Consider the following 26,255-nt stretch of genomic DNA (forward strand, 5'->3'; position numbering starts at 1 on the left):
TGAAATATGTGCGTAAGGTCTCACCGGATTGTGTGTGTCTAGTATGAAGTATATTAGGATTTATTGTGTGTTCCTTCCAGGATTTCCAAGCTCTGACGCGATGAAAAGGGGCCGCCTTGGAGCCGAGAATGTTATTTTTATTTTTATTTGTGACTCCGCGTGCACTTTTTAAGAAATAAGCTGTATGGCTTCACAGGGCTCTCGGTTATTTTGTGGAACAAACAGGGTCTCTTTTCAGCAGAAAAGGCTGAAGCAATTTTATCCCCCCCCCATCCCCCCCCCCCGCCCTCCCCATCAACGTTCATGCCGCCATTTTATCAGCAAGAGGATGAAATTCATGAGCTTGCCGGGCACGGCGGGCGGAGAGTGGAGTTTGCCGCAGCGGCTCTGATTTTGAGAAGGTCTCTTGAGAAGGTCACCGCAATCAGTGAAATATATCGGGGCTAATTTTAGCCGCTAAATTCTTACAGGGGAGTAAAAAGTGGGGAGGGGAAATGGGAACAGTGTCGTGGACACACTCACACACTCACACACACTCACACACACACACTCACACACACTCACAGACATGCTCACACACAGACAAACAGCCAGACACACTTATACACACACAAACAATCCGACATGCTCATAAACACACACACAGACAGACAGGCGGAAACGTTCATAACCGCACACAGAGAGACATGCTCGTACACACACACACAAACAAGCAGACACGCTTGCACATGCACACACACACATACACACAAACAGGCAGACACTCATACATACACAGGCTGATACGGTCGTACACACACACACACACACACACAAACAGGCAGACAGTCATACATACACACAGCCTGACATGCTCGTACACACACACACACAAACAGGCAGACAGTCATACATACACACAGGCTGACACGCTCGTACACACACACACACACACGCTGTTGTACACACACACGCTGTTATACACACACACTCACACACACACAAACAGGCAGACACTCATATATACACACAGGCTGACACGCTCGTACACACACACACACACACAAACAGGCAGACAGTCATACATACACACAGGCTGACACGCTCGTACACACACACACACACACACAAACAGGCAGACAGTCATACATACACACAGCCTGACATGCTCGTACACACACTCACACACACACAAACAGGCAGACAGTCATACATACACACAGCCTGACATGCTCGTACACACACACACACAAACAGGCAGACAGTCATACATACACACAGCCTGACATGCTCGTACACACACACACACAAACAGGCAGACAGTCATACATACACACAGGCTGACACGCTCGTACACACACACACACACACGCTGTTGTACACACACACGCTGTTATACACACACACTCACACACACACAAACAGGCAGACACTCATATATACACACAGGCTGACACGCTCGTACACACACACACACACACAAACAGGCAGACAGTCATACATACACACAGCCTGACACGCTCGTACACACACACACACACGCTGTTGTACACACACACACACACACACGCCTGGGTTTTGAAAGGCAGCTACTGCGATGAAATGTGTGAGACGGGGTGGGGGGGTCAACTCTGTCTTTCAGACGCATCGCACCCCACCCTGTGATGACCTTCTTATTTACCATCATCAGCGCGAGATGAGTTTTATTCATACCTCATTCTCTCAACTACCCATAATGCTTTGCAGCCCTCTCCGTCAGTAATTTATCATTTTTTGTTTCCCTCTAATTGCAAACCTAATTAATTAGTCCCTCGAATCTAGCATCGCTCCGTGCCACACTGGCTGCCCCCACTAGTCCTGACTAATTTACCAGGTCACTCGTCCCCCACTCAGAGTAATGGCCGTATACGGTGAAGCGGGGAGTTTCTTTATTACCGAAAAACAAGCCCCCTCTGCTGTTGTGCCGTCAGCTGCCTTATCTCCGGCTGATCTTACGTGGATTTATACGAGCCTAGCTGGCCCTCTGAAGAGGGGGTCTTTCATTTCAGCGTCGACCACATCACCGCTACCTCCTCCCCCGTGGAATGCGACGTGGGAGTCGATTTTTTTTTTCCCCTCCCATCTTTTTGAACTTACATAAAAGTGCCTCTTAATCTTTTCTAGAGCTCTGAATTAGCGAAAGGGTCATTGACTGTTGGTCGTCCAGTTTCGTTTCCAGCCTGGTATTTATATTCTGTTATCGGATGAGCATGATTCATTTGCTTTAAATGTTAAACTTCGGGTGAGTAATTAAGATTTTACAGTGCAGAGAAAACTGGCTTTAAATCTTCTGAACCAGAAGTGGAGAGTTTTGAAAGCGCACTTTACCTACGGTACGTAGCGGAGCTCAACGTACATTGCGTCCTTCTGCTTGGTACGCAAAACCCCTGTGACTGATATCTAACAGATCTGTAGAGGAAAATCTGTTTTGTTCATTTCCACAAGTAAATATGAAAATTTTATTCATAAGGTTACTGAAAATTTTCTGATTGTGCAGAATTTAAACAAAATTCTTTTTAAACCTCCACGAAAACTTGAATGGTGGGTGGACCGTTAGATCGGGTGGTCAAATATGTTTCGTTCTGCTATTTTTTGCTTACATTTTATTTGACGTTAATTATAATAGTTGACTCAGGCCAGTTAGAAATAGATCTCTTTTTTGAGGTTTACCTCGACAACGAAGTACAACAGAATGTTCCTAGCTGTTTTCCAACAATATCAGCCATTTCATCTGTCCTCGAAAGCAAAAGAATGATCAATATTTGTTTGTAGCATCATGCATATGGTCTAGCTTCCAAAATATGGCTTTTAATAAAGAAATAGAAAAAAAAATGTAAAAAAAACAGGCCATGAAATCAATGTAAATTGCGAGCCTCTAAAATTGCACGCAAAGTTCAAAAATAACCTTCAGTATTTAGACCTTTTAATATTTTAATATAGACTTACATGTCACTCTTTTTGCACTTTTGGAAAAGGCAAGGGGTCCCATTTATTAATAAGTGTTATATACTCATCAAACCTCCTATGCAGTTTTTGAACCGCACACAAACGGACTAATCAATCCACAGCCAGTAGGACCCTGCCGGTAATCACACCTGTCTGCAGGTGCAAATGAACTAAAGTGGTAACGAACTTGTTTCCGGCAATTAAAACAAAACAGTTTTGAGGTGCCGATGACACCTTTGTCGCCTCTCCATTGTATTCCGCACGTTGTAGATCGTCATCATAGTGTCCTGTTCTTTGTTTTAGGGTTTAACATAGCAAGTCCAGGCTCGGGGAGTAGAAGTATTTTTAGAAAGGTTGAGCTGTTTAGAGAGCAAATGCCAAACAAGTTTCACTTCAAGCCAATCAGTAAACGTATTCTTCTGAAAGATATAAAAACAGAATAAGCTAATCTATAAGTGAGAAGCTTGATTTACGGTTTAACAAATTCCTCGTCCTTCTCAATAATTTGCTTTATTTCAGTTTGGAATATATATCTTGTTTACTTGTTCTTATGATCTGTGTTTGGGTCATTTTTTTTTCCTTCTAGAACACGAAGGCGAGATACATGGAATTCGTTTTATGTATGTAATACGCAATGGAAGTGTGGGTAGATTCTGTAACTGCCGATCACTGACTAGCGCCTAAATCGCATACATGTTTCTGGGCCAAGGGGTTAGGGGACAGTGGGCTTCACATTTGTCTTATTCTTGTTTACTCAGTTGCTCATATTTAACATTTTAGCTGTTTATCTGCAGTCTGAGTGTTGGTTGAAAGATACCGGAGCACTCGCATACTTTTCTGCAAGTCCATGAGAAAGTTTTATGGACCGAGTAATGCCGCAGTATACTGAGGTGATGCCTGTAGTCATGTGATCAGAAGGATTTGGGCTGGGGAGGGCATCGAATTTACCAAATACGCTGTCCGGTCAAGCACCTAATCTTTGAGAAGGTACCTAGAAGAAATGCATCACACTGGACCGCAGACACGGCCAACCGCTCAGAGGGAAGGAAGAGCGATGAAACATCCGGAAGGTTTATTTATTTTTTCCCCCTGATGCTGCTCCGTGCTGTAGAAAAGTCAGGCATTAGTTACACTCCAGATCCTCGGCTAGGCTGCGTAGCTCCTCGGTGCTTCTGCCTTCATCCCTTTGTCTTCCGCTGGACGCGTCTTTGTGAGAATCACACTGTCTGGGATTCTCGTATCTCCAGCCTCAAAAAAAAAATTGGATAAGGGGCAACTCGATCACGCAAAGAAAGCGATCATCTCCACCCTGGCTGGGGAATCGGTGGAGATCTCTCCCTTTTGTTATAGCTTCAGACAAGCTTAAAGATGTCGGCTAATGGAGGAGGGTAATCATATCTCTTTTGTTGTGGTTCAGGCAACATCAGGCACAGTAATTCTGTTTGTATCCCTATTGTGGTCACAGTTGACGTATGTTCTCCAGGGCAGGTGAAACGCCCACAAGGAAGTCAGAGGCTGCACAATTTTTAAACCATCTTCTTCCTTCCCACTAAACTAGTGCACTGTTGCGGCCTAATGGGAGTAAAACTTTTTTTGTTTCTTTTTCTGTGCCCGTGTGGGAAAGGGGAGGGGTTAACGAAGTGGGTCCCAAAGATGCCACAAAGGGTATAGAGAAATGATAAAGGGAGAGATGAAAGCGATGGTCTGGCGGAGCTCGGTGACCGTGAGGGAGGAGTAGAGGACAGGATGAAAAAACAACAACCAAAGACGAAGCGGAATGATCTGCACGGCTCTGGGAGAGAACCAGCTTCTGGTCTCCATATGACATATTTATACGTACATTTATATAAATAGACACACACACTCATGTCTGGTAAACATATCCTTATGGGGACCGCTCATTCATTTCTATGGGAAAAATGCTAACGCTAACTATGACAACCTTAACCCTCACCCTGCACTAACCATAACCATAAGTAACCAAACTAAATGCAAGAGTTTTTGCATTTTTGGTTTTCTCATTGCAGTCGTGGATTTTTATTAAATTGAGTTGGGTTAGGGTTAGGAAACTGGTCGCCATAAGAGAAAATAAAAAACGGATATTCATCACATTGTGGGGACATTGTGTCCCCATAAGGTAAGGTATACTCACACACACACACCTCACATTTTCTCTGCGTTATATATGCTAGAGGAGGTTACTTTGATGAATCAAAGATCTGACATTTTCTTGCTAATGAAGATACTCAAATGGCGGACATATTGTATATATATTTATTTGATAGCAAAGAATATTGAGTGTATTTTTAGCAAATGTTAAGTGAGTAGCATGCAAATGTGTAAAATGTTAGTGTGTGTAAAAACCTTTGACTGGTACTGGTTTTATACATATTGATGTTTGTGTGTGTGTGTGTGTGTGTGTGTGTGTGTGTGTGTGTGTACATATACACAGTACACATACACACACATTGCAGTGAAAGTAGCAGCGTTTTAAAGCATGTTTATTAATTACAGGGACAATAAGGGGGATGTTATTGGAGATATGAGGGTGTGAACTGAGGAATTAGGCAAAGAGGACGTAGAGAATTAAAATGAAAACCTTTCTTGTTCGTGTAGCAGGGATCTTTACTCTGTTAGCATCTCCCAAGGCACAGAGAGCCTTTTGCTGGTCAGCATCTGTTTCAAAATGCCTTGATACGGTTAGGAGGTTATTCTTAAACATTGCCTTGTTTAAGCTGTGATTTGAGTAGATTATTATTTTTTTTAAAATTTCCCAGTGACTTGTGTCTTTCTGTGGAATAACTCATCCTTACCATGCTGTCTGTACCATGGATGCTCTTTGATGTTCTTCAAAGCCCAGACACCGGACCGCTATGTCTTCCTTCCCCTGTAATTTCTTCCAAGCACATTTGTTTAATCAGTCAGCGCAACCCAGAGGAGCCAATGAGCAGAATACTGCCTACATTCATCAGCGCACAAAGTGCCCCATTATTTCCAAACATACCATACTAGGAAACGTGCATGTTTATGCCTCTAATTGACTGCAGTGCTCTGGAATCGCGCCACGTCCTACGACGTTCCGATGGAGTATGTTTTATAAAGGCTGTCTCCCTTTATGCACGGCCATGGCTTCTCATCCCATTTTAAGCATGCAAATTAGTCAATTTTAATGGGAAAACGACCCTATTTGTATCTGTACAGAGGGAGCAGATATGGAACTTATGGAGATATAGGTTTGCTGTATAAGCAAACACTGCATATCTATTGTTGACTTGCTCCGCTATACTATGTATCATTGTTTTTACTTGCGCCGCTGTGATTATTGACAGACTAATTATTAGTTTTATAAATTTTCCCTTTGTTTGCAGTGGTTTTGGGCTGCGTCTGCTGGTAAATTCATATAATCACGTTCCGAAAAAAATAACATTGCTAAACTTATTTGCTTGTTTCTTTTTACCCTTTGGGCAGTCATATAATTATGTCTGTCATCTTAATTTAACCTAAATAGTCGTGGTTGGATTCTTAAACAAACGTAAATTCTGGACTCCATCTAGTCCTGAGAAATCGGGTCTTTGTGTTTAGATGTCAGACTGAAGAGCTCAGGGAAGCTAGCGATTCTCTTTTGCCTTGGGAAAGCTTTCAAACCGAAAGCTGTCACACAGTCACAGTGATGTTCAGCGGCAATTTAAGACGGGGACTGTGTAGGGACTGTGTTGTTTATTTGTTTATTTATTTATTTGTTTGTTTGTTGGTTCATTTTTTATCAGTTTGTTTATTTCTTTATTGGTTCCTGCATCTATTGTTTTTATTTATCTATTTGTTTGTTTATCTATTTGTTTTTGTCTGCATGCACATTTTAAGACCACCAAAAAGATGGGCTTCCTGAATTGCGGTTAAAACTGACAGAGACTGAAATCCCTTCCCTTCCGTACGGGGACGAAATGCAGCCCCTGGAGAAGTATCAAGATCCCAGCCCTTCTGCCGATCAGCCGGTGTTTGTCTAACGTCTTGGGGCGCGGGTCTGCCATCAGCACGCGAGAGACGGCTGAAATCGGAGGGGGGAGACCTCGCTTCCGTGACTCTGTGCCCACGAGCGATCGGATTCCTCACCGGAATGCGTGTTTAGTTAAATACAGCGCAGGCTATCGATATCTCCCGCTGAGTGAGGCGCTAGGCCGCGGAGGTTCATGCAGGATGGCCCTTCTGTGAAATGCACACGCAGGGAGCAGCGGGCGCAGTAATTAGCGCATGGCACAGATAGCTGGCCAGATAAATCTCTCTCTCATTAACAGGCGGATCTGCTGTCTGCAAAACCCGCTACCCGTCCGGACCCTGCGCCTCTCCTTTTTCATTTTTTTTTGCGATTGCATTTTGTGCTTACAGATGTCTTGCTCATTGTGTCACATCTGACGTTCGCTGTTCTTTATCTGACAGGGGACAGGGGCAGGAGGGGGAGTGTGGAAGGCAGAATGACACTGGGAGGGAAAAAAAACCGCTAAGCATAAATGCTTCAAAGGAAACAGATGAATATTAACATTAGAATAATCTGACATTTGATGGAGGCACCTGTTTAACGTTAACATTGGAGTTTAAAGAAAAAAAAACACGACACCCGTACATAGAAGAAACATTTTAAAGTTCAGCTCTGCCTCTTTCAATAGCTACACTAAGTGGCCCGTAGTCAAGCGTAATCTCCCTGATGCCTGTCTTTTTAGGGCGATGGAGAAATGCTGAAATAAAATGGGCTATTATCGGCCAACCACTAGAAAACTTTTTAGCACATATATTTTAACTTTTCTGAAAATGACCTGGTTTTTAGAAAATTAGTAACTGTCTTGTTTAAACTCTAATGATAATTGTTAATTAATCAGGCTTGTCTTTTGGGACTATAAAAATCGCAAATGCACTTTGTCTAATTTATCCTGACGCGTGTACGCAGTTCTTAATAAGCTACGTAGAACAAAACTCCTTTATTGCCAGCATAGTGTTTAACCTGCCTTGTGATTGTATTAATGTATCAAAGGATGGAATTGCTTTATTAAAGGCTGGTGCTTTGACAGCCTCATTGTATTCAGTATCACTTGACATCCTGACAATAAGCAAATTCGTGTGTCTCAGGAAATGCAAGATAGTAGCAGAATTTAGTCTGCCTCTTGTTCTCTTATTACAGTATTTAGTGGGGACATGCTTGACAAATTTTTTAAATAATAAAAGGTGGGGTAAAGGTTCTTATAGAAGTTAGTCAATGTAAACTCCAACTTTTTCTTGTCAGGGTGGTAAGGAGTGACCTGTTCCAAACCGAATAGGAGATATAGCTGTGGTATGCCCAGGACAGGATGCACACACACACACACACACACACACACACACAACACACACACACACACACACATACCATTGGCATGAGCAGACCATGCACCAAATGCATGTAGAAAGCAAAGGGAGGTACAAATCATATCTTCACTACTTTGCAAGCCATTGCTACTCATAATGGAAATAACTCTCCTTCAAACGTAGCTGTTTTCCGCTCGACTCTGACCGGGATACGCAGGTCGGAGATGGATGATGGATGCTATTCTTCCTGTTTTCTTTTGTCTATTCCGCATCTGACTTCTGCCCGCTCGTAAATAACCTTGTTGCTTTTCCCCTTGATTTCAGATGCAATAACCGGACGCAGTGCGCCGTAGTCGCTGGACCTGACGTGTTTCCGGATCCTTGCCCTGGAACATACAAGTACCTGGAGGTCCAGTACGAATGCGTCCCTTACAGTACGTATCGTTTTCTCTATTTCCGTTATACGTTGATAGCTAAAGCGGCTGCTGAAAAAATATGCTCTTTGGTTTCAGCTTCTGTTTGGTACCTTAAATGCTGTAAATTGAGCGTACAACATACGGATCAAATAATTTTCATAATTTTATAGTGCATCATATTAAATATGCAGAAAATGTCCACATTTTTATTACTGTTCTTGCCACGCATACAGATATGCATATTTTCTTTGGATTCAAGGCCTTTTATTTTGTCTGCTCAACATGTGTTTGTGTGAGAAACGGAACTAAGGAATTGGACACTCGGTTTGTTTGTACAGAATTCTGTCGGAATGCCTGCAATTTTGCACTGCGCCTCCATCATATGACTTTAATAAAAGAACATAAATATACAGTCACGAAGCCAAGGCAACATGGTCTGACATACCGAGCCGAATGGTGCTCTCATACCCGCAGTGTCACACTGCTCCGAAAACCGTGAACGAGGGTAGCTGATTCCGGCCGGATCTGGTTATTGACTGTTATCACAAAAGACATGGAATGGCAGTGGAATTTTGGACATTTTATGAGCAAATTAGGTCTTATAGAAGGTGCAGGAAAGCTGGAAGAAAGGCAGAAAATGAGTGTAGGGGGGCAGTCTTATCCGCAAAGGGCTGGTGTGTGTGCAGGCTTTCGGGATAACCTGTAGGGCAGCTGTTCAAACCCAGGTGTGAGGACTCTTCAGCCAATCAGTCCTCTAATTAGTAATTCAATTAGGGAGTTGCAGCAAAAACCCGCATACATACCGGCCCTTTCTGCATAAGACCGTCCACGCCTGCAGTAGAAGCTAGCCATATATGTGCATTTGTGCATCGTGGCCAGAAAGCTTGGCAGAAGGCAGGCCCAGGCAGATCGTCCGCGGACGGAATGAACGGAACCTCGCCCTCCCACTTTCCGGAAAAAACGGCTTCCGGAAAAAAAGAGAAAATGGAGCCCTCTAGGGTCAGAGCTGGAGCTGATTTAAAGCCTCGCAGTTTATTTGACAGTTATTGGCCGGAGCAGGATATGTTTTTATCATGCCGGACTTGTTTGTTTGCGTTTCGTATCCCGGCACTCTTCATTTAGCTGATTTTATAGCAGGCACTACATGAAATCGTAACTCTGTTGCACGATGCCTCATATATACCATATTGTGCTGAGAGATACAGCACAACCCTGATCCAGCAGGAGGACACGGACTTCCTGTAGCTTAGTTCAGACTCAGCTTTGGTTGCCAAGTGCATTATTGTGTATGTGAAATGGTGCATTTGGTCTCGCTCAGCATGGGCGCGATGCAGACGTCAGTGAAGGCATCCTAGAGCATTCTGCCGGATAAGCAGCCCACTGCAAGAATGTACACGACGTGAAGGTGTAGAAGGGAGGGCTGCCGTGTGACTCAGTGGGTTGGGGCGCCGCGCTCGTGATCAGATGGTTGTCGGATCAAATGGCCGGACCTGCAAAGTGATGTTCACCATTGGGGTCTTCAGCAAAGCCCTTAACCACCAAGCGATCCAGGGGACTGTTTGACCACGCTTTCTCAAAAAAAAAGTGTTTTGGATAGAAATGTTTGCTCTGTAAATGACTGTGTGGTTCTTGGGAATGACGTCATTTTCTAATGCCTCTCATGTTTGTTTGCTCATTTGCACTCTTGTTCATTTCCCGCATGTGAAATGGTAAAACGACTGACTTGCTTTCCCTCCTCAACCAGGAGAACCTGCTACAAAGTAATAAGGAGACACATTTAGTATTTAGTTAATACTAATAGCGAAATATGATTATGACTATAAAAAGAATCGCTTTGGTCTTTAAATATATAAAGGATTTGTGGTAGACAGAATTAAGACGTAGTTACAGGCTTTTTTTTTTTTCGTCCATGAGGAGCGAAAGTTGAATGGAACTAATTTGTATTTGATACAATTAGTCAACTGGGACAAATGACTTAATAAAAAGGCTAATAAATGTAATATTAAATATGTAATATGTAATGCCTAATCAAAATATGCAGCCTAATAAAACAATTCATACTGTCTGCCAGCAAATCTGAGGGTTTATGAATAGAAAATTCAGCCGGATAGGTATATTATCAGCCTTTACGGTATTTATGATCTCTGGAAGTGAAGAACGTCTCGTTCAGAATCCTGCTGACATTCCGTGTCACACGCGAGCTTAGCTTCAGGTGGAGGAGGCCGAGCAGGCCAGCCTGAGGATATCGCAGCGTCCCACTGACAGCCTGCCTGTGCTTCTCACCCGGACCTTCATTAGGATTCTGGTCAGTAACACGCAGCCCCAGAAAAAAAACGAACTGCTTTTCTTTTAATCACCAAAGCCAGGTCTCCACGGTAGCCAGGCTGCCGGAGTCTGCAGTGAAGATGCAGTGCGCTGGCAGTGCGTTGGCTACTCTCTCATAGCCTGAAATAAGATCCCCTTAATGTGCATCGTATTCATCTAATTATATGGTAGGACGCTTACAGTTGCGTGCATAGCAATGCATGCAGTTGTAATCCCGTACATTTCCGATTTCCTTCATAATTTATTAAGAAAAACTAATAATAATAATGTCACACTTTATTTCTATCTGTCCTCTGGCTGTACAGGGCACAGTATAAGGAGCAAGGCTGCGATATGAATGGGATCCTAGACGGTCAACATATTATTATTATTATTATTATCATTATTATTATTATTTATTATTATGCTAGAATGTTGCAGTGCCTATGATAGGCTCCAGCCCTCGCCCCCCACCTCTAAAAAACAATACCAGGATAAAAATCATGCCAGGAGAGGATGGATGGGTGGATGGATGGATGGATGGATGTCTTTACTGCGATATTTATGAGTATCAAAATTTATCTGGTAATAATGTGCCGTCTGGCACCCCAGAATGATTTAGGAAAGACAGGAACAGGAGGTGCATGAAGACGAGGGACCAGGGCATGTCAGGGCTTCCTGAAGTTGCCTAGTGCTCTCTGCTGACTGGAATAGCCCCTTAGAACAGGCTTCTGGTCCAGTGATGCCTAAGGATGGGATGGTGGTAGCCCCTTAGTGTGCATTCCCTGAGTGCGCCCGGAATATCAGCACACCACTGGCAGTGATGCCCCGGTAGGTACGGCACGGCAGATGGTGACTAACGTAACTGCTAATTCAATGTGATTCATCTGTCCTCCTAACCTCCCTATGTATGTATGCCAGTTATCTCCACAGAAACAGATAGATGTGCCGAACTGATTAGACATTCAATTATGGCACTGTAAATTACCTTTAAGGACACATTTATTAAATATTCTGTCGTTCGAATTAATATGGACCGTAGCCATGGACACATTCGGAGAATAAGAGGATGGAGGAGGACGTGACGGACGCCAAACGGCTATTGGCTGGCAGCTAAGTCTGAAGATTTCCTCCAGCAGAAATCATGGCTATCTTATCAGATCGTTCTGTGACATTCAGTCCTACAAGGTGTCAAATAGACTTTTGGAGATAGATTTTGCATCTGTGAAGTGTCTTTATAAGTTGTGTCTCTCTGTATTCATTATTTTGTATTTCTAAGTTGAAAATCGATGGCTTGTGTTATAAAATGTTGCTTGGTGAAGAAAAACACCAGACTACCGGACTAAATAAGGACTCAGTCATTGCATTTAATTATTTATACAGTATATTGTTACATTTTCACAAACCCTTTTGCCTCAAAACCCATAAATGTTTGGTGCAGGCAAACGGCAGTACAGATATGCAGCATTTCTTCCGGTTTGAAATGGAAGTTCGCTCAAAAATTACATTAATTCAATTTTGTTGATCTCTGCACAATGTCAGTGTATTGAACAGCAGCCCAGGATGTTACTGATATTATCTGTGTCACGACTTCCTGAAGTAAAATGTAGTTTTCTGATGTCAGTAAAAACATCCAGCATCTTCATTCCTTCTGGTAACTAATGTGGCTCCTGTAGTTCAAGGCATGACTCCTACCTTCCATTTTCCATACTCATTTTCCCATGAACCCTCGGTGCTACAGAACTGTAAAGAATACCGTATATGACGGCGAAAATGCTCACTGGGAATTGTAGAGGGCTGCCTGTGACTCTCGCAGTGGGAAAGGAAAACAAATGCTCAGTCGATCATGTAGAATCATTATGGCTTGGTGTAGGTTGCTGTCGTGATGTTTCATTGCCTCTGCATTGATCCACAGAAACCTTCATTGCTGTGAATAAAAACTGACATTTCAGTTTAGGTCAGTGGTTCCCAAAGCTCTCCTCAAGGATTCCCTGCTTGATCACTACATTCTTCATCCTGGCTGTGAGTGTTTCAGGGTGTAACAATGTCTCTAAGTTTCCCAGAGTATCACTGTCTGCCCTGCAATGGATTGCCATCCTGATCGTGCCTTTCTGATTCCTGGGTCCAGGGTCTCCGTGATGCTGTACTGGATACATTTTATAGATGGATGGATGGATGGATGGATGAACCTAATTTTTTCACCTTAAGCCCTCCTGCTTCCACTTTGTATTGACTTTAAGATCGGTTGACTAATCAACTTGTTTCTGCCACAGAAGGATCTGAAAGTGATGGGGACAGAGGTTTGGGACCTGCTGGTGCAGGATGTACCAACAGAGGAGGATGACCTGAGCCCGTTTGTTAGTTAGAGAGGTAGATTAAAGCACAGGCTACCTTAGGCTATAGGCTAGGGCCTCATTAAACGTCAGGGCCCCGCCCCACTTGGGGAAAACGTAGCGGTTGGTAAAATCAGCGGCATCTGAGTGTCGCCCTACTGATCCTGAAATAAATTAGCCCGCCCCTAGTTACCTGATCCCAAATTGGTAAAGCATCTCAGACACTTCAGTAGTTATCATTTGGCGTATACCAAGCACTTCTAGTTTAAGAAATGAAGCTTAAATTACGATTTTGGTGATATGACAATGCTGAATAATGCGCCGAAATACGTACCAGGAGGGTCTGTGAGGAATGCAGAAGGTCAGCTGTTGTTCGGTTTTTTTTTTGTCGCGTTTGCAGCCGCCCTTGTTTGTCTTAAGCTGAAGTGCTACAAACAACAAACAAATGTATTTTTGTATGGCGCGTTATCACAACATTACATCGTCTCTAAGCGCTTTACAGCACCCGCAGTGAGTAAGCCGTAGGCGACAGTGGCAAGTGGAAAAGCTCCCTAGAAGGAAGAAACATTGGGAGGGACCAGACTCAAAGGGGGAGCCCACCCTCCGGGGGCCGGCAGGGCGAGTGCCACGTTTGATAGCTGGGTCCGCTTTGTACTTCAGCCGACTTCCAGCACATTTAGGTACGGCGATACGTATCGGATCTAGTCGGTTTGCTTGACACGCTGACATCGTGGCGTCCGGCAGCGTCCATATTTATCTGTAAGGCGATGCCTGTGGATATTAAGGTGCAATTAGAGAATGCAGCTACATTATTAATGCTTCGTGGCTCCGCTGGCCATCTTGCATGAAATGGGCCTTATTTATCTATTTTAGCTCATTTGGCCGGTGTCCTGATGTCCCTCGTGTTCCGCTGGCCGCAGTCCAAACCGGTGCACCTCTCACTCGGTCCCTTCCCTGAATAATCAGTGCCTCTGAGCGTTAGCAATCGCTCCATTGACAGAAATTGCAGTTATAACCCCTCATACCCCTGGGCTTATGCTATTAAACCTTCTGATTTGGGTAATTAAGTAATTAATTTAGGATAGGAAATCTATTCACAATTTCCTCACAGATTCAGATAAATATGTCCCCCAATTAGCCGTGATTAGATAATGCGCTCCGGCGATGACATCACCGCGGTCGCCGGGCAGATGCGGTCGCGCGCAGGACCGCACCAATGGGAAGAGGCGGGGCTGGTCATGTGACTGGAAACTCGCTGGCTGTGGGAGTGACCACTTTGGGGAAGGCGATTGGCTAACAGAACAGCTGTGTAGATGCTTTTGTGTCTGAAAAGTGTCTGCTAAGCATCTGCTAATAAAAAATAATAAGGTGTGAAGGTGTCAGTAGTTAGCATTGGATCCTTACACCGATACTCCATGAACTCCTGTTTCCTTCCATTGTGCCTTTAAATTGTCCGTAATCATGTGTGCCGCGCCCTGTGATTCACTGGCAAATCTTCCTGGGTGTCTCCTGTCTTATGACCTGCACCCCCCCCCCCCCCCCCCCCCCGGCCCACCCCCGGTTATGTTAGCTGGAGGGACAGAAATCACTTCTGACTGACTGGGGAATGCAAATCTGACCCCAGCTGTTGGGTGACTGACTTGATTGAGAAAAATATTAAAAATTAGGTTAGAACGGCAGGCAATTGTAGCTTATTGCAGCGTGCCAGAAAGACAAGGAGTAAAACCGTTTAGACACCGTCACCCATTATATTTGCAGATTTGCCTATAGATTGTTGCATTATTATGTCGATGTGAATCACGTACAGAGGAAGGGAGACGGAACGGAATGTCTGTGACTCCCTTTTATGAGTGACAAGTCCCCTGCCTGGATTCACCCCGCCCCTATTGTTCCATTACGGTATATTTTATATGATCACTGAGGTCCAATTTAGGGATGTTAAGGAGGGGAAGCTTCAATGAATGTCTCTCCAAACAGTAGTTAATGCCTCTCTGCCATCATGAAAGGTCCCGTTGGAAGTGATAAATCGCTCCAATCTGAAATCTCTGGCTGCAGCCGGTATAGCAACGAGGGAGATTATCGAAAGTTCAGCCTCCTGATCGCTGTAATTTATTTCTGGCCGCCTTACGAAGCCTAGTAAGTGACGTAATATGCGTCAGGTTACTCGACGACGCAGCTTGGGTCCTTTCCAAAGGAAGATAAAATAATTACGAGCCCATTAATCGCCATGGAATGAAATGGATTATTTAAGAAAAACAATATCTGTCCTGATGTTTCCCCATGACACCCCCCCCGCAAAAGGATTAATCAGCCCGTTTCATTTTCCCAGGGAATGTGTGTGTGTAGAACGTGTCTTGTATTTCTCCTCAAACAGCTACGCAGAATACAGATGTTTGGAGAACCTCAGGTCAGAACTTCATGTTCAGTCATCTGTAATCAGAATGGGCAAAGGTCCAAATTTATTATGAAGAATGTGAAAATTACGCTGGATTATTAGGTGTTTTTGACGCTGGTATGTGGTGTGTAAACGTACAAGGACTGCTGGTCAGTGGGGCTCCTTTGACGGGTCACAGCCCGGACTCCAGTGTTTTCACAAAACATCATCGCTCAAATTAAACGTTTTTTTTCACCCGACAGTTCGGCCCAACTCCTTTCACACGCAGACATGTGTGGTGCAGGCTATGCAAGCATACAGAGATTGATATCGGCAAACGCGCACTGCATCTCTCCACAAAATACATCTATGCCGTTCTAAGAAAACAGAACTGTCATATGCTGTGTTTTGACTTTAAAAAAGGTGGATATAGATCTGGTCATACGTGTAACTGTTTAAAATTTCGATTTGCATGGGCTGATTCTTTGTCCACATGCCTCATGCCGCAAAGGTCATCAGAGGTCGATTTGTAACTTCTTACGTCGTTATACATATTTTCTTAAGATGGATAGAGAAGTGGTGTTGAATAAATCCTAAACACAGAGTTTAAAGAATGAAGATATTCAATGAGGGGTGCTAAATCTAATTTACTGTACCAGGGCTATCTTGGATATTTACAAACACACACACAGACACACAGAGAGGATTGTAATTATATCTTTGTGGGGACTCTCCATTGATTTCTATGGGGAAAACTCTAATCCCAACATTACGACCTTAACCCCCACCCAGCCCTAACGTTAAACCTAAGTAACAAAACAAAATATGACACTTTTGGCCTTCTTGCTTTTTTGATCGCGGTCACTGATTTTTATAAACTTAAGTTTCTCGATGTAGAGTCCGAAAAAATAGTCCCTGCAAGATAAAAAGTTACAGGTTTCTATGACATTGTGGGGACATTTGGTCCCAACAATGTACTATATACATAATCCCCCCCCCACACACACACACACACACCTCCATTAAATGAGATTCATGTCGTTTGTACTTAGTGAAGAATATTGCATTTTATGCATGACGTTCCTGAGAGATTGATGACGGTTTGTCAGCTGGGTCTTTTGAATCATGGGGGGAAAAGCCAATTAATTTATTTTGTTTTGGCTCGCAAAAAAAAAAAACAATGTGTTGTATGCAATGATTGTTATACGGTTAGCGCGCTGCAGAAAGGTGTGCGTTTGAGGACGTGAAAGACACCACATGCAATGGAAATTCCTTCTTCTAGCAGACATGCTCGGAATGGAACTCGGAATTGCATCGCAGTTACCTCCAGCTCACCACTAGCCTCGGGTGGAAGTGCGGCTGCGCTTCCCTGTTGTCATTACTGTCCCTTAAATTCCAGCTAAGCTCCTGGTCTGGACGTTGCATCCACTTGATTTACAGTGTTGCTTCACGGAGCAGGTCGGGAATCACATATAAACAGCCTTTCATTATCTCATCGTTATTTATTCCTCGTGTTTTATCACAGTTTTCTCCACAGTTTATGTAATTACATCATCTATTGCTCCAAAGGATCGTCTGACCGTTTTCTCAAGGTTGTAGGTAAAATATGATACATATTATTTTGACCCGAAAGGGTACCGTTGTTGCATCATTAATCTATTCTTTCTTCTCTCTCTTCCTCTTGTCTCCCCAATGCCTAACATAGAAGTGGAACAAAAAGGTAATTCAATGCCTTTCCAATTATACGCTCCTCCGCATATATATATATATATATATATATATATATATATATATATATATATATATATATATTTATATATATGATTCAGACATTAAATGTTTTATGACACATAGTATGGAATTCCAATTAGCTCTGTCACTCCTTGTGGTTCAGTGTTTTTTTCTTCCTATTTGCACTGTTGAGGTTCACAGTTAATTATTCTCGGCTATGGCCGGCTGTCTCACCATGGCAGTCACGCTGATAATATTTTCTGGCCGCGTTGGCTTAATTGAATGGTAGCGGAACGTTCAAGAACAGAAGAAAATCCTATATACAGCTATACACTTCATTCTGAGGTCAGATCTCCGGATTTGCCTTGAACTCATCGCTCATGTTTTAATCACCTGACTCTTTGTCTACATTTAAGCGTCCCAGGCGAGGTATCGTGTGTATGTCTGTGTGTACGTGTGTGTTTGTTTTTTAAATTTACTTACTTACTTATTTAATGAAAACGCTTAGCGCGCTGTCCTAAATAATCAATCGCGCAGCCCGAAAAGCCGCCGTCTCTGTAATTGTGCTCCGGGAGCCATACAGCCCAGACAGTAATGATCTCCGAGATGGTCGTAACCTCCAGACAATCCCGGCTGAGGGCGGATAGCGAGAGAGCCCCCTGCCTTCTATGCGGTATTGACAAGTGCTTATCACACGCACTGAGAGCCGCTAATGCACTTAGGGGGTTGCGCTTTCGTGCTGCCGCGTCCCGATCCCATATCCCATCACCATCCCGCCGCATAACATGCGCCCAGTGCTACTGACCACGCTAATTTTGCCGCTTGACAGTGCGACGTGGGCTCGGCTCTCACGTTGCAGCGATGTCTCGATCCTGGTTTTCCGTAATTGTGACTCGTCCGTCTGGAGCCACTCCATGCGTGTCCGCAGAGCCCCCGTCTGTGTGGCTTTGCAGTTTCACTCTGTCTTTATAGATTTACAGAAGTGCTGTATTAATGGAGCATGCCTATGCTTTCTGAACTTACAGGTTAAAGTCTCTTGTGTTAAACCCAGGAGCGAGATCCCGGATAACTTCACCAAATCGCCAACTGCATAAAATATCATTTTAGTCTGTCTGTCTGTCTGTCTGTCTGTCTATCTATCTATCTATCTATCTATCTATCTATCTATCTATCTATCTATCTATCTATCTATCTGTTTACTTATCTATTTATCATAAACAATCACCTGCCAGTGGCCTTTCAGAAAATTAATTATTTCTTTGGCTTTTTTTTGTTGTATTATTGAGCATTAAAAATACCTTTGTCCCCAGGAGCGAATAAACTCTGGCCAACTTTTCAATCTCCGTACCTGGAAGTGAAGGCTACAGTGCGATTGCCTGGAAACCATCTTGCATGTCCTCCAAACCAAGCATGTCCACTTTCCCCCATCATTCACATCCAACCCAGGAGACACGCTCCGTGTGTTATGGGCGTGATGTCATGATATCAAGCCTTCATTTTCACACTATGTCATTTGCTGCCATGCTGAGTGTGTCTGTGTGGATTTTTATTTTGACTCCGCCCCCTTTAACACATAAGAATGATGTTGGTATGCTTCTAGTAATACCGTTAATGAAGCATGTCTTGAACGCAATCCACTTGATAGACTGATGTCATTCAGTGTGAGGTATTATATAGTGATGCCTTTCAAATTTAAATCCATAATTTATTTACACCCCCCCCCCAAAAAAAAAAAAAAAAGAAAAAAAAAACAGGAATTGTTTTAAGTCTCAGGCAAGGGAATAATTTCTCAACATGTACGGTAAAGGCCGCTGGATGATGGGAGGAGACATAAACCAACGGGAGCTAATTGGTTTGGTTTGTGATGGATATATTTTGTAACACGATACTTTTTTTTCAGATAATGTAGCAGCCATTAAATGGAAAGAGGACTTATTATGGTCTGGTAGGGCCTTTGTTTTCCATAATCAGCAATCAGTCACCTCTGTGTGAGCCGAAAAGGCTGTGCGGGTTCAAAGTATGATAAAACTCACTATGTGCCCGTGCATAAATCAGCCGTGTTGAGCTTCACAAGTGGGTGTCACCATCAGCCGTGACAGAAATGAAAAGCGCGTTATTCCGGAAAGGGGAAAATAAATTCAGAAATTGCAACCGAAACGATTAGTAACATGTCACTGTCTAAGAATATCCCATACTGTATATCAAGTTGTTCATTGCGTTTTATTTTCTTGTTTCCCTGTTGCCTCTCGTTAATCCTGACTCTTCAGTTTTCCTGTGCCCGGGCCTGTTGAGGGGAGTCTACCAGAGCGAGCACCTGTTCGAGTCTGACCATCAGTCGGGAGCTTGGTGCAAAGACCCACTGCAAGCATCAGACAAGATCTACTACATGCCGTGGACCCCCTACAGGACGGACACGCTGACGGAGTACTCGTCCAAGGAGGACTTCATCGCGGGCCGGCCCACCACCACGTACAAGCTGCCCCACCGCGTGGACGGTACGGGGTTCGTGGTGTACGATGGGGCGCTGTTCTTCAACAAGGAGCGCACGCGCAACATCGTCAAGTACGACCTGCGCACACGCATCAAGAGCGGCGAGGCCATCATCGCCAGCGCCAACTACCACGACACCTCTCCCTACCGCTGGGGGGGTAAATCAGATATCGACCTCGCGGTGGACGAGAATGGGCTGTGGGTCATCTATGCCACGGAGCAGAATAACGGCAAGATCGTCATTAGCCAGTTAAATCCGTACACCTTACGCATCGAAGGGACCTGGGAGACGTCGTATGACAAGCGCTCTGCCTCCAACGCCTTCATGATATGCGGAAACCTCTACGTGGTGAAGACGGTCTACGAGGACGACGACAACGAAGCCACGGGGAATAAGATTGATTACATCTACAGCACGGAGCACAGCAAAGAGGGTTACCTCGACATACCCTTCCCAAACTCGTACCAGTATATCGCAGCTGTGGATTACAATCCAAGAGACAATTTGCTGTATGTGTGGAACAACTACCACGTCGTGAAATACTCGCTGGATTTTGGGATACTGGATAACCGACTCGGTGAGTTATTTTGTTGTTTTATGTAAACAAGGTTTCTTGACGTCAAGTACAGCACACACACAAGTGTAGGCCTCCCTATCTCAGGAACGGAAATAAGGGTTAAAATTCACACAATACGCCCGTGAGGACAAATCGACCAACCAGCTGTAGCTAATAGTCACATTAGATCTTGGATAACCGTCTATTGATAAAGTACATCCATATATATCCAGTCTTAGGCTTTGTATCAGCTTCTCGGATAAACAATGGCATTTCTGTTAGCGAGGAGTTTTGATACAAAATAAAGGAACCAGTTATACAAAAAAAGAAGAATTTGACAAGCTCAGTGTTTTCAGAAGTTATAGTCATCTCCAATTCTGCCTGAATGACAAACAATCTGTTATTCAGAGCAAGCGAGGCGGCGGGATAAATTGCATAAAAGAGGATATGTGAAACCGGGCACATTTCAAATGGTACACTATCAAACCTGCCATCCAGAAAAGAAATGTTTCGAATTTGAGTTACTGTGTAGCATACATCAGCAGGTCACCCTTGGAAGAGGAAATGAAATGTGCAAATTCCTCATTTAGACCAATGTTTCCCAACCTGGTCCTCGGGGACTCACAGTCGGTCCATATTTTTGCTCCCTCTTAGCTCCCTGCCAGACGGTCCGCATTTTTGTTGTTATCCCAGACCAGAATGCTATGGTTCCTCAATTCACTTTAGGAGCTCGATGATGGTTTAATATGTTATTTTAGATATGCACGTTTGCGAAAGTTATATAAATGCCTAGGTGATGCATATACATATAAGTATGGAGTGCTCACCTATGAGTCCAACGTGACGATGAATTAGGAGAAAGTACAGTGTAGTGGGCAGGGTCTGCAGCTGTAGATGTTATCGAATGTTTTGATTGGTAAATGTCCTGATCTGAGGGTTCTGCCTCTTACTAAATGAATTACATGCAGTGCAACAAATTTGGTGAAATGAATTGTGGGTATCTAAGGTGGAGACGCACAACTGAGATAAATGCCGCCGTGTTGCCATCGATATGCTTCGTCCTGTTTTACTGGCAAATTTACTCTGTAATTTATTTCCTCTCACTTACAAGAGACAAACGGCTGTTTTTATGTCAAACGATAGCTTTAGAGGGGAAACAACCGCGCGATGTGGCGATCCATTGTCCGCGGACGCAGACACATGCGCTTGGCTCAGTATTATTTTGTCCGCCTGCTGAATCTTGGGTATCGATCGTGATAATTAACCGAGGTTAAGATATATATCGGTGCAAAGGGATCTCATGATTCATGCAGGTGTGATAGGAATTTAATCTGCCTTCCCCAGGATGAATGCGAGGATTCCCGCGAGGAGGGAGCTATTTGTTGAGTGTAATTGCTTTTTGGTGCCTTTTAAGAATGAGTCTGGGTGAGTCCAGGCTTTATCAAATGACGGTGTATTAAAGCGTGCCTTTACATGTATTCAGGAGTTGAACTACAAGCAATTATCTGAAAGGTATTATGGAAACTTTGTTTTTACCGATCATCTACCTTAATGGACCTTTTTTCTTTAAACCCGGGGGATTTTCAGGCAGAGATCCATTGATATTCAATGGACTGACCTCCAGAGTGCTGTTAAAGATGGACCGCTGACACGGGAAGGATAGATAAAAAAAAATAAAATCGATCAATGAAAATGCATGATGGATTAATCAATGGAAGATTCCCTAGATCCCCGCATCGGCCCGATTCAGCTCATGGGTGTTTCTCTCGGCTCGCTCCGGCACGCCTGCAGAATATGAATGTGGTCGGGCGTCCTCAGCATAAGATAGAAGCTCTTCTGATGTGAAAAAATAACGATGAAGGAGAACTGGGGAAAAGAAAGTACAAAGAGCAGCCCGGAGACGGTCCTGCTGCATGTCCTTCGCGTCTCCTTCTCTGAATGGCTCAGACATGATTTCACGTGTCTTGCTAGTTTAGCGTTTCTTGATAGCTGTGCCAGAAGTGAGGTGATCCCACCTGTGGCCTCCGAGGCACCCCGGCACTTAAACTGCCTCTACAGAGGGGGATGCTGAAAGGGCAATGGAGCGACAGGCCGCCGTGGTCTGAACAGATGGGTGTGGCCTTAACAGATGGGTGTGGCCTTAACAGATGGGTGTGGCCTTAACAGATGGGTGTGGCCTGAGATGGGTGTGGCCTTAGATGGGTGTGGCCTTAACAGATAGGTGTGGCCTTAGATGGGTGTGGCCTTAACAGATAGGCATGACCTTAACAGATGGGTGTGGCCTTAGATGGGTGTGGCCTTAACAGATAGGCGTGGCCTTAACAGATGGGTGTGGCCTTAGATGGGTGTGGCCTTAACAGATGGGTGTGGCCTTAACAGATGGGTCTGCCCTCTCAGTGTGAGGCAGAGCTGCTATTACACTGCAGTGCCTACAGAGGAGCGTACACACAAAGCCGTATTAAATCTGCTTGGCAGTCCGGTTATTCTAATGCGAGGGTCTCCGACTACTGACCGGTGCATTTTCTGTCCTACCTGGCTTCACTTAAGCCACAGCTGTTCCTCGTATTTACCTGAGAACAGGTGTGTCTCATCAGAAGCCAGGGAGGATAGAAAACCTACCGGACAGTAGCTCTCCAGGACCGGCGTCAGAGAGCCCATGATACAGTAGCAATTTATAAACCTATTTACAGCAATCACTGTACTATATATACACTAGTGGCCAAAATTGTGGAAACGTTTCCACGTTTTTTAGAGATTACAGAACTTTATTCCATGCAGTTACTCCAGTTATTTGTTTAACTGTCCAGTGTTTATTTGAAAACATTTTTGGTTGTTTATAGACATTACCGCCAAATTTTGCGCAGTAATTTTTAAAGCATAAAAAAACGCTAGGTGTTTCCACAATTTTGGCCACTAGTATACACACACACACACACACACACGCACGCACGCTTACTCTGTAACAGTATAGCTTTGTATACTTCAGTATTATATATTTCATTTATTTTATCAGATGCTGTTATCCAAAGAGACCCTGTAGCCAGTCCCTCTAGTAGCTGAGGGTCTTCCTCAAGAGACCAGCGGTGACATCACTCTGCCCACCATGGCTTTATCCAGTCATTCACGTTCTAACCTGCCAAGTGACACATCGGCTGTAGCGTGTCTCAGAAATGCTACCCGAAAGGCTCTTACTGCAGGTCGGCTTCCCCATAGTTTGTTTTCAGTGGAAGTGAGAGCGACGGAGTCCCTCAGTAGGACTGGAGACATTAAGAATACCTGCTCGATCCTTTGCCTGCCTCACGATATGTTTTGTGATAATGGAGAGCGGCTGTCGTCCTTGGGATGTCGCGCTTTATGGAAAAATCTGTTCTCATTTTACAGCCTCAGTGGAAAAAGTGAAAACTGTTTTGGCCTCATCTGAAGAGTAGAATATCTCAGATAAGCTGAAGCGGAGCCGCGTGGTACCAGAGGTCGAAGGCTGAAGCTGTATCTATTGGTAACCATATCACCACAGCAATAATGCGGTCGTCCTATTTATGAAATTAGAAAATAAAGGTTTACTGTTATTCACATTTATTTTACAGGCAAGTGAAGATTAATTCACTCATTATTGCCGTGAACCTCACATCTGCTTGGCATTATCGTTCAGCATTTGGTGGCACAAGCAATCCTGTTCATTTTTTCTATTTAATTTCTTAATAGCTGGATTTTTGTGCTTGGAACACTTAAAACATTAAAATATATGAGAGAGAGACTACAGAAATATGCTCTGAAAATAATTATTATTGGGTATGTCTATTATTTGAGCCAGGCTAATTAATTTAGGGTGATCTAATTACTCATGCAATTGGGTAAGTCTGGAGTAAAACGTTGTACTTTAGATTAAATGCAGCATTTTTAAATTCCAACCCCTTCTCATTTCAGTGTTTTTTTTTTACCTGAATCTCAGTGAAAGTCTTTACCCAAATCTGAAAATACACCTTTAACATCAGCTAGCACAGCTTCCCTCGTTTGTCTGAGTTAGTTTTGCGAAGAGTATTTTATTTTGTGGTTAATGGAACTGTGCTATTCTTAGATTTCATGAGTGAATCGACAAGCAAAGGACACCTGACTGAATAAAAAACTGAGCCACGTTCTGTTAAACCAATTAAATGACCAATCAAGCTACCAAACTCCTGAAACGGCTTAAATGACTCGTCGAGAGAAAAGTGGAAACTCGTAAAAAATTTTGTCAGAAAGGAAAAAGAATTAAAGGCCTGTGCTTGTTTTTGCTCGGCCGCCTGTGCTTCTGCAATTCACCGTAGAGACCTTTGATCTCCAATCATCAAACTTCATTTCCTTGAGAAGTCAAGCATGTAACCTCTATTTTCTTGATGCCCTGTAAGTTAGTGATTGCAGTGGAGGGATGGTGACAAACGGTGAAGGAATGAGGGGGAGATTGAGGAGATTAACTGAAAGATTGTCAGTTAATGGTTCGAGCAGTGACAGTACGCTGGCGAGTTCCCGCTGATTAGCTGAATACTCTTTTGCCTTGCGGTACATGGAGGGATCGTGTAGTGGCAGAATTAAAGTAACTACTCTATGTAAGAACCCTTGGCTAAGGCTAGCAGTAAAATGTGCCAAATGCATACAAAGCTACTACCACTATTCCTTCCACTACTGCTAATATTATGAATAATAATAATAACAAGCATTTTTCCGCATCATTTCAAGAAAACTGATACATTAAAAACAAAGTTGTATATTTACATATTTTAACTTCATAACAGGTGAAAACACCACGTCCATGCAGTCCCCAAATCGGATGTTCTTAAGCTGAGCACTGCCTATTTTTCATAAACGATTACTAAAAAGTGAAACCTAAAATGCGAGTGAAGACTGAACGCTGAACTTTGTCAGGACAGAAGCTGCCATTATGACTTTATTTGCTGTCCTCCACACTGCCGGTGCCCAACCTGACATTTTGCATGGGGACAAAAGCAAAACAACAATCAGGAATGAGACGTTACCCTCGGAGGATGAACGCGGCCATGTGCGGCTTTTGTAGAGTCGCGACCGCGCAAGTGATTTTCAACACTGAGCACAGATGCAGCTGAGTAATTTTGAGGTAATAGTCCACATTAAGACCAGAAAGAACTGAAATTGTTAACCATTAACCAGGCCTGAATTCTGATAAAAAAAAACAAGGTAGTCAAAGTGTGAAAAGGAAAAAGGAAATTTTTTACTTATTGTCAGCGTAAATATAACTTTATTGAACAATTCATCCCCACACTGGAACGGGTAGATTAAATTGTGGAATAAGGCAAATCAGACCTTCAGATTGTTTCCGTTTTTTTTTTTTTGCCATGTATGTTTTGGCTTCATGTATAATTGTTGACAGTATTTGTAGATCATATTTGTGCACAATATACAGGCTCCTATGTTTGTTTTAAGATTTTCCCTGAAGCCTTTTTGAAACCTTTCGCTCTTGTGTTGTATTGTTGGGAGTTTACTTGATCTTTCTTTTTTTTTTTGCCGGGAAACACTGTTTCAGACATGATGTCATAACGCGACTCCCTGTTTTGTACGACGGCCCTTCCTTGCTATGGCATTATGGGATGTGTGAGCAGCCCTCAGGCCTGCTGCAGTGACGTCATCCAGCATTTTCAGTGAGCACACGGTTTTCACTGTCTGAAGGACCATTGTGCATTTCACCTCCGTGCAGCGATTCGGAACATCACAGTCATGTTACAAGTGTGCTCTTGGTTTGGTA

The 26,255-nt window shown here is 43.5% G+C and overlaps 1 protein-coding gene and 1 long non-coding RNA gene across 19 annotated transcripts in view; one reads left to right on the forward strand and one right to left on the reverse strand.

Moving 5' to 3' along the window:
* LOC125720529 (adhesion G protein-coupled receptor L3-like) overlaps positions 1-26,255 on the forward strand; it is a 165,128-nt gene that overhangs the window by 73,065 nt on the left and 65,808 nt on the right. For 11 of the 16 annotated variants that reach the window (XM_048996038.1, XM_048996043.1, XM_048996045.1 and 8 more), the window contains 3 exons: positions 8,623-8,732; positions 17,431-17,445; positions 19,724-20,524. In XM_048996038.1, the coding sequence (XP_048851995.1) occupies positions 8,623-8,732; positions 17,431-17,445; positions 19,724-20,524 (926 nt within the window). The remainder of the gene's footprint in view (positions 1-8,622; positions 8,733-17,430; positions 17,446-19,723; positions 20,525-26,255) is intronic. The other 5 variants (XM_048996042.1, XM_048996050.1, XM_048996053.1 and 2 more) reach the window with 1 other exon arrangement.
* LOC125720532 (uncharacterized) lies at positions 12,362-18,470 on the reverse strand. 3 transcript variants are annotated; one of them, XR_007385491.1, is made up of 3 exons: positions 18,262-18,470; positions 13,686-13,779; positions 12,362-13,297 (listed from the first exon to the last, which is right to left on the reverse strand). It is a non-coding gene; the product is annotated as an uncharacterized LOC125720532 (long non-coding RNA). The 3 variants fall into 3 exon arrangements; XR_007385492.1 differs by having other exon boundaries at positions 12,362-12,945; positions 13,686-14,122; XR_007385493.1 differs by having other exon boundaries at positions 13,686-14,122.

The sequence above is a fragment of the Brienomyrus brachyistius genome, chromosome 25 (genome assembly GCF_023856365.1).
Source record: "Brienomyrus brachyistius isolate T26 chromosome 25, BBRACH_0.4, whole genome shotgun sequence".
Classification (NCBI taxonomy): Eukaryota; Metazoa; Chordata; class Actinopteri; order Osteoglossiformes; family Mormyridae; genus Brienomyrus; species Brienomyrus brachyistius.